This window comes from Phascolarctos cinereus, unplaced genomic scaffold (genome assembly GCF_003287225.1).
Source record: "Phascolarctos cinereus isolate Bilbo 61053 unplaced genomic scaffold, phaCin_HiC Scaffold_4;HRSCAF=312, whole genome shotgun sequence".
NCBI lineage: Eukaryota > Metazoa > Chordata > Mammalia > Diprotodontia > Phascolarctidae > Phascolarctos > Phascolarctos cinereus.
In genome coordinates, this window is record NW_027555847.1 from 66,414,581 (window position 1) to 66,422,399 (window position 7,819).

At 48.2% G+C, this 7,819-nt stretch overlaps 1 protein-coding gene across 1 annotated transcript in view; it reads right to left on the reverse strand.

Moving 5' to 3' along the window:
* The window catches only part of WNK2 (WNK lysine deficient protein kinase 2), a 227,322-nt gene extending 220,126 nt beyond the window's left edge, over window positions 1-7,196 (reverse strand). The window contains 2 exon segments of the mRNA XM_078151684.1: window positions 5,283-6,124; window positions 6,877-7,196. Coding sequence (XP_078007810.1) covers window positions 5,283-6,122 — 840 coding nt within the window. The 5' untranslated portion in view covers window positions 6,123-6,124; window positions 6,877-7,196.
* Window positions 7,197-7,819: the final 623 nt, after the last annotated feature.

Sequence of the window (7,819 nt, forward strand, 5' to 3'; positions counted from 1 at the left end):
ACTCGAGGACTTGACTTGAAGGCCTATGGTCTCTCCACAATACTACTCTTGTCTGAAGTCAGTAGGTGAGTAAAAAGGAAAGAAGAAGGAAGGTGAAGGAAGAGGTAAAGGGAGCTGGAGGTATACATTCAAGTTTGAGAAATGGAGTTTTAAGTAACTGAAGAAGGTATGGAAGAGACTGGTTACAGCATCACAGATTCAGAACTGCTAGGGACCTCAGGGGCCATTGAGTCCAATCCATGAGGAAACTGAGGCTCAGAAAGGTTAAGTGACTTTCTTAGGATCGTACAGCTAGTAAGTGTCTAAGTTAGGATTGGAACCCAGATCTTTCTGACACCAGATCCTACTTGAGCTACTACAACACACTGCCAACCAAGTACATGATTACAGAATACAGGTGTGACCTCTTTTTTCTGGGGGGGGGTGTTAAGCTTCCACTGCTGGCCCTATTTCAAGATTAGTTGTCATTTCTTTCTAGAATAACATTTCACTTTAGCCAGAGTTCACTTGTGCTACAACTATCTTTTTCACAAGGGAGAACCAGGAAGCAAGCCAAAAAGAAAAAAAAGGAAAAAAAAAAGTCCGTAAGTAGCCAAAAGAGAGATCATACACAAAAATTCATAAATTCATGCCTTTTTCTTTGGTAGGTCCCCATAAGCCCTAAATCACAGCCCATTTTCTCTCATATTTGGCACAATTCTAACAAGGATGGATGCACAGTTTCCACTTGTACAGCAGACTAGAGATAAGTGAAGAGCCAAGAAGAAAGCAAATCAATTAATACTATTCTCCATAGGTCATTGCCAAAACAAATTACAACGGAAGAGAGGGAATCTTTAAAGAACACGTTCAATAAGAGCCTGAAGACTCTTTAGGGGTGGTCTAGCAGCCTTCTCCACTTCTATGACTTTCAAAAGCATCACCAAACATTATACATGCAACAGAAAATTGATCATGAGTATCCTGAGATGTCAACAAAGGGTTAAATTATATTCAATGTCTTGTACTTAAAAAGAAGGAGAGGGGGGAATATATCTATACATAAAAAAAATACATATATGCATATATGTATCTCTGTGTGTGTGTAGACACACATCCATATATCCCTACAAATGTTTGTTCCCATTGTTGCTGCTTACAAGGTTAAATTCAGTTATCTGGAAAATTCAATTGTATAGAAAACTTATTCCTAGGACAAAGAAAGTATCATTGTACCTGCATTCGTGTTAACTGAGCACAAAAAATGATTCCTTCCTTATTCAGGGAATTGAGGGGAATATATATTACATATACACATAAAGTACATATATATTATACATTTAAACATTCTTCATTTATGGTTTAAGAATCTGTATACTTCTCAAAAGTCTCTACCAATTTGGGGAAAGATAATGAGAAACTTAAGAGTGGTTGAAAAAAATTGAAGAGAATAATTATAGATGGGAATGTTCTGAAGGACCAAAGATTAAAAGCTCTGAGGGAATCTGGAACTCCCTGATCTGTATTTAAGTCAACAAAATCTCCAAACCTGAAAAACTACATAAAAGCAAAAGACTTTAATGAGCAGAAAGACTAGACTATCTGTAATCCAATTTTAAAAGAAAAAAAAGTCTTTTACTATATCTATAGTAGCCATTTGACCTTCACCCTGCTCAATGTTACTACCAATATTTACCACTGATCATAAATACATTTTAGAAATATTTGTTTTAATATAGTTTCTTTAAAAAATTCCTCATCTCCAATTATCACTTTCTATGCTTATGACTCCCAAATCCATAGATCATCTCTCATTTCCAACTTCCTGCAAGTCAACTCCACCACATTATTCTTCTATCACCTCATACTTATCATATTCCAAAATGAGTTCATCTTTCCTTCAAAAGCAAGTTTTTCTCCTAACTTCCCTATTCTAGTCAGCCATGACTCTTATTTGCTTGGTTTCTTGGGTCTTTTGAAGACATCTTTGACTCTCTTTTCTCTACTAAGTCCTTTTGAGTCTTCTTTCACAATGTTGCTCTCATCTGTCCTGTTTCCTACTCCCACTGCCAACACTCTTAACAGCTTCATCAAATTCCAAAAAACTCTCAAATGAACTCCCTGTGCCTCAAATTTCCCTCCAGTTCATTGTGATGTGTTGCCAGGTTCATACCCCTAAAATACTGCTTTCATCATGTCATTCCTTTCCTCACTTTCCCACTGCCAAACAGGACAAAGTCAAAATGCCTTAAGTTGACATTCAAAGCCCTCCAATGATCTGGCCTTTCCAGTCTTATCTACTACTCCCCTAAGCAAACCTTTCCTCTGCTCCACTCAAAAAGATCTTATCTACTCATGAATCTCTCCATCCTCCACCCCCAAATCTGTTTCCAAGGTCTGTCAATTTTACTTTTGCAGCATCTCTCCAAGACACCCCTCCCTTCCTTTTTTTCTGACACTGCTACCCCTCTGGTGCAGGCCCTCATCACCTCATACCCAGACTACTGCAACAGCCTGTTGCCTGCCTTGGCTTTCCTCCCCTCAATCTATCCTCCATCGAGCAGATAAAGTGATTTTCCTAAAGGGCAGGTCTGATCACATCCACCCCTCTACTCAGACTCCAGTGGCTCCCTATCATCTCCTGGACCAAATACAAAATCCTCTCTCACCCCCCTTATACTCCATCAAGGCCCCACTCCAATTCCACCTCCTCCACAAAAAATTTTCCCTGACCAGCCCAGCAGAACTGAACTCTCCCTCTTCTTTCGATTCCTACAAAACTTCCTGTGCATACCTCTCATCTGGCATTAATCCAAGCCACCGTATATGGCAGAGTGGTTTTTGTTGGCATGTCTATGTTTTTCTAACATGCCATTTCCCCCCGTTTTAAATCTCTAAGCTACCAGAGGGCAACCACTATACCTCAGATTTTATTCCACACAGCATCTGGCAGGCACAGAAATATTTTATGATCTATACTACCACTCTATTGCCTTTCCACCTATCAAGAATCCTAGGTGTTGGCTCTTAAGTTCACAATAAAAAGAAAAAAAAAAGAATCCTAGGGCACCCTTCCTTCATCAGAAAATGACCCTAAAACTTCATTTCGCTTACCTTTCTGCTTTAAGGGGAAGCATCGCTGTCTACACAGTGCAAAGCAGGGTGGATTTGGAATCAGAAGACCTAGCCTCTGAACAATGCCAACTGTTGTTACCTGTGTGACTTTGGCCAGATCACTTAATGACTCTGAGAGGAGTCTGACCAGACAGCCTTAAGGTCTCTTACTACCAGTGTGACTTTAAGCCTCTGGCTTTCAGTTTGCTCATCTGTAAAATGAGGGCACTGGCCTTATGACCTCTAAATCACCTATCGTCATCCTTTAGACTTCCAAAAATATGGCTGGCTACCTTTTGTTAAAAGTTTCTTTAAAAAGGGAATTAACTGTCTCCTTTAGTTGCGTGCATTTCATCTTTTGAACCTTATCCTTCCTGAACCCAGGCCTGTTTTATAACCTACAAAATAAAGCCTCAATCGACTGAGTACCTGCTCTATGTACAGCACAATGCCAAGCTATTTGGCAGTCATGGAAAAGTTCGGGGGGAAGGTGAAGAAAAAAAGCAATAACAATTCAGAAATCACTAGCATTAAAATGATACAAGCTCTTCTGCAAAGACCCTCTTGCTTCTCCTTCCTCAAGTTTTTCTTTTCTGGCCTCTCTTCTTATCCAATCAGATTCACTGCTTACTGAACTGGTGAGTGGCTGCCGTGGGCTTCGGGTTCCTCAACACTTCGACCTTCCTGACTTGTCTTTTTTCCCTGACTAGCTTCCAAGTTGCTGGCTCTGCAGCTGCCAAACTCAGCAGTACACACAAGCTAAGGTAGAACAGATAGAGCTAATTCCCACCCTACCCCCAACCCTAGCAGACAGAATTTCATTAATTTGTATTGAGAAAAGAAAAAAAAATCACCTGAAAAAATGTGTGACAGGGAAAGAACTAAACTATACTCTGAATTTCTACAGAAAGACCCAAGCCCTGGAACCTCATTGTAATTGAATTAGACAGACTTCCCCAATTACATCTAGGTTTTCTCCAGGAACATACCTAGATGACATGGGGACTGACATAGTATAGCTGAATCATATTTCTGGTACCCAAGTGGTAGTCTACAAGGCTATCAAAAATGAGCCTAGATGGCACTAAGGACTGTCTTACTTGGACATTGCATCAGACCTGGAATTCACTCTTGAAGTTTTTGCCTCGGTGTCACTGGGGTCTAGATCCCAGTTCAAATAATAGTTTACAAAAATCCCAGGGGTAATTAGACTAGGAAAACCCTGAATGGCTGACTGCTGCAGTTTTTTCCTATTAGGCACTGATAAAATAGAGATTTAGACAACTGGACCCCAAGGCTTCCAAAAACTGTCCTTTAAGTGGATCCTACGTTGCCGTTTATATAATCCTGTAGCATACTGAGCAGGCACAGCCAATGTGTGGCGAACTTATTAAAAATTCATGCCTGGGGATGGCCCTTACTTTTAAACTTACATTTCCTATGATTTTGTTTCAAGAGCTTCAACAATTCATGAATCCATTTAAGGAACCAATGGCCTTTACGCCATCATCCAATTACCATGTTATACTTCACTGACTACTCCAAGGAAATAAAAACATTAGGAATTTAGGATTATATATTTGCAACCTAGTTCCCCAAAGCTAAATAATTTGTGACAAACTTCTTTGGATGGGCATTCCAAATAGGATTGGAGGCATCCTTTCAAACCACACTAACAGTTAAAATTCCAGCATTTTAGTTTTTTTTAAAAAAAAAACAAAACAAAGACTGATGCCACTACCCTTGCTAAAACCCCAGAAGTTTCTAGTTTAATATGGCAGGTGGCACTCTCCTCCCCATCGACTGACTAGTCATTCAGTAACTCCTATGACAAGAAAACTACATAGTACAGGCAGAAACCGAAGCCATGGCCTAAAGATCCATAAAGAAAAGGGGTCTACAGAGATAACAATGGACTAAAGTTATGTAAATGCATTAACGGGTCCCTTCCCACCACCCCAAACGCACAAAGCTTCTCACAAATGTCAAGGAATGGGAAAGTGCAGGTGGTTTTAAGGAAGCTCTGCAGTTAACCCATAGAATGATCAAAGCAGGCCTCAGGCTGTGAGATGCACAAGCAATGGCCCTAGGGAGGGATTGGGGTAGCGGAGAGGGGTGAAGCCGGAAGGGGTGGGGTTGGGGAGAAATGGGGTTGGTCCACCACACTAGGCAAAGTAAGAAATGATTACCTGAAGTTCACACCAGGCCACTTCCACCCAGGTCTCGGTGTCCAGCCCCTTGTAGACTGTCTTGAAGGAGCCCCGACCCAGCTCAATATCAAATTTGAGGAACCTGCCGTCTGGGGACGTTGCCACCGCTTTCAAGTCGTCTTCATCGTCTTCCTCCTCCTCGGGCTCCTCTTTTTTGGTGGACCCAGGTTCAGACTTCACCTCTACCGGGGCCGCAGAGGCCGCCACCGTGGCGGCCTCCTTTTTCTCCACATCCTGGCTGCTCTCCGCGGCCGAAGAGGCTACTGCACTCGCAGCGGCCCCTCCATCCCCCTGGCTGCCGGGGCCTGGGCTCGCTTCTCGGGCAGACTCGGGGACCGGGGCGCCTGTTGGTGGCTGTGGGGTCCCCGGGAGTTCAGGCACCGCGCGCGCCCCTCCGCCCTTAGCCCGCTCCGCAATGAGCCGGCGCGTCTTGGAGAGCAGCAGGACCTTGCGCAGGGGCTGCGGGGGTTGCGGGGAAGGATCGGGCTCCGGGGGCTCCAAACCGGGCAACTCCTCCTGGTCCGAGTCCACCACGCTGCGCCGCAGGAAGCGCTGGTGCACTAGCTTGGGGTCCCTGACGCACCGATTCGGAACTGCCCGGCTGCCCTTGGGCGCTGCTGGTGCTGCTGCAGCCGCCACATTCATGCTGGGCTCCGGCATCTTCTCCGATTGGGGATGGGCACTGGGATCTGCTGCAGCCGAGGGCTCCTCACCGTCCACGTTGCCGCCGCTGCCCCCTGGCTGAGCGTCACCGCCGGCCTCAGTCCGGGTTTCCATCAGTGTTCCGGGGTGGTCTCTCCTGGCGGCATCGCGGTCCATCTCTGCAGGGCGCAGAGAAGGAAAGGGTGAGAACGGAAGGGGGATGGGAGAACTTCCCAGCCCAGCCTGTCACCTGCGGCGGCGGCGGCGCGCTCTTTGACGCAGCCCCTTAGCGCCCAGGCGCAAGCAGGCAGGCTGCCCGCCGACGGGGGGGGGGCAGGGGAGGACTACCAGACAGTACCCCCACACCCCAGCCCACTCCCACCCACGCTGTGGCTCCTCACCGGGAGCCTCGAGGGAGTCGCGGCCGCAGAGAGAGCTCCAAGAGCAGAGCAAAGCCCAAGGAAAAAAGGGGTGGGGAAGAGGGGGCGGGGGAGCTGGAGACACAAAGCTGAGCGCCCGCGCGCGGCGGGGGGCGTCGATGGAGCCCGGCCTACCGGGAACAGGTCAGGGCAACCCAAAGGGGCAGCTCCCCCTTCTGGATGCGCCCCAAAGCCGGGACTGGAGCCCAAGCCCCACGGGGGCAGACTGGCGGAGGTGCGTCCTCTCGGAGACAACGAGGCAGAGGCTGCGGCGACGGCCGGCCGGGCTCAAGGGCGGTTGCGGCGGCTGCGGGTGGCTCCACAAAGGAGGGCGGAGGGACTGACGGACGGAGGAGGGCGCTGGGGCCCGTGGGTGGGGAGGGGGCTGCAGCAAAACCCACACAAAGGCAGAGAGCTGGAGGAGAGGAGCTAAGAGGGAAGGAAGGAGAAAAGAACGGAGCGAAAGGGAGGGGAAGAGGAGGAGGGAGGGGGCGCACGAGTGCGGTACTCACAGGGCGAGCGGGCGCCTTCCATCCTCACTGTCTGGCCGGAGGAGAGGGCAGCTGCGCCCCGCTCTTCTCTGCGGGTCCCGAGCTCCACTCGTCTCAGCTCTCCCAGCACCTGGGCTCTTCGCCCCTCGCCGCAGGTCTCTGGGTTCGTGGCGCTGCGCTACCCTGACCCCACCCCGGGATTCTCCTAGTTCCCGCAGGAGATTGCGGACCTGCCTCCCGGCTCTCCCACTCGCCTCCTGCCCCAGGTATCCCGAAGAGGAGGGAGCAGCGTGGGGCAGCTGCTGGTTAACGAGCGCACTGAACAGCTAGCTCCCCAGCAACCCGGCACGGCGGCGAGGGAGGGGCCGCCGCTCGCCCCGCCCCACCTAGTGCGGGGAGGGGAGGGGCAAGGGGGAGGAGCTTAGTCCCTTAGGCCCCTTCTACTTCTGAGGGCCAGAAGTGGTCTTCTACCAGGGTCAGAGCTCGGCCTCCCTCCACCCCTCCTCTTCACTCTCCCCAACCAGAGCCTCTTATTCCTTAGCCACCTCTTGCCCTATGAATTGGGGCAACTAACTGTCCAGCCGTGCTTTCTCCAATGTCACCTGAAGGGTGTCGTGGAAACACATCGAATTAGCGATAGAGGGCCTGGGTTAGAATCCTGGCTCTGACTAGCCACCTGTGTGACCTTGAACACTTAACTGAAAGACTCAGCTTCCTTATAAGAAGGATTGGATCGAATGATCTGCAAATTCTAAGTCTGTTTTCCTAACCACTCCCCAGAGAGGCGGGCTGGCCTAAGGACTAGAAAGTCTAGTCTCTGAGTACTCTTTGAGGCCTGGGTTCAAGTCCAATCTATTGAAGTGTGACCCGGAGCTAATCACTCAACCTCCCAGTGCCTCGGGTAAATGTTTAAGATAAGAGCTAGCCTTCAAGTGCAGATTAGTGCCAGTGGTGGGATTTTCTA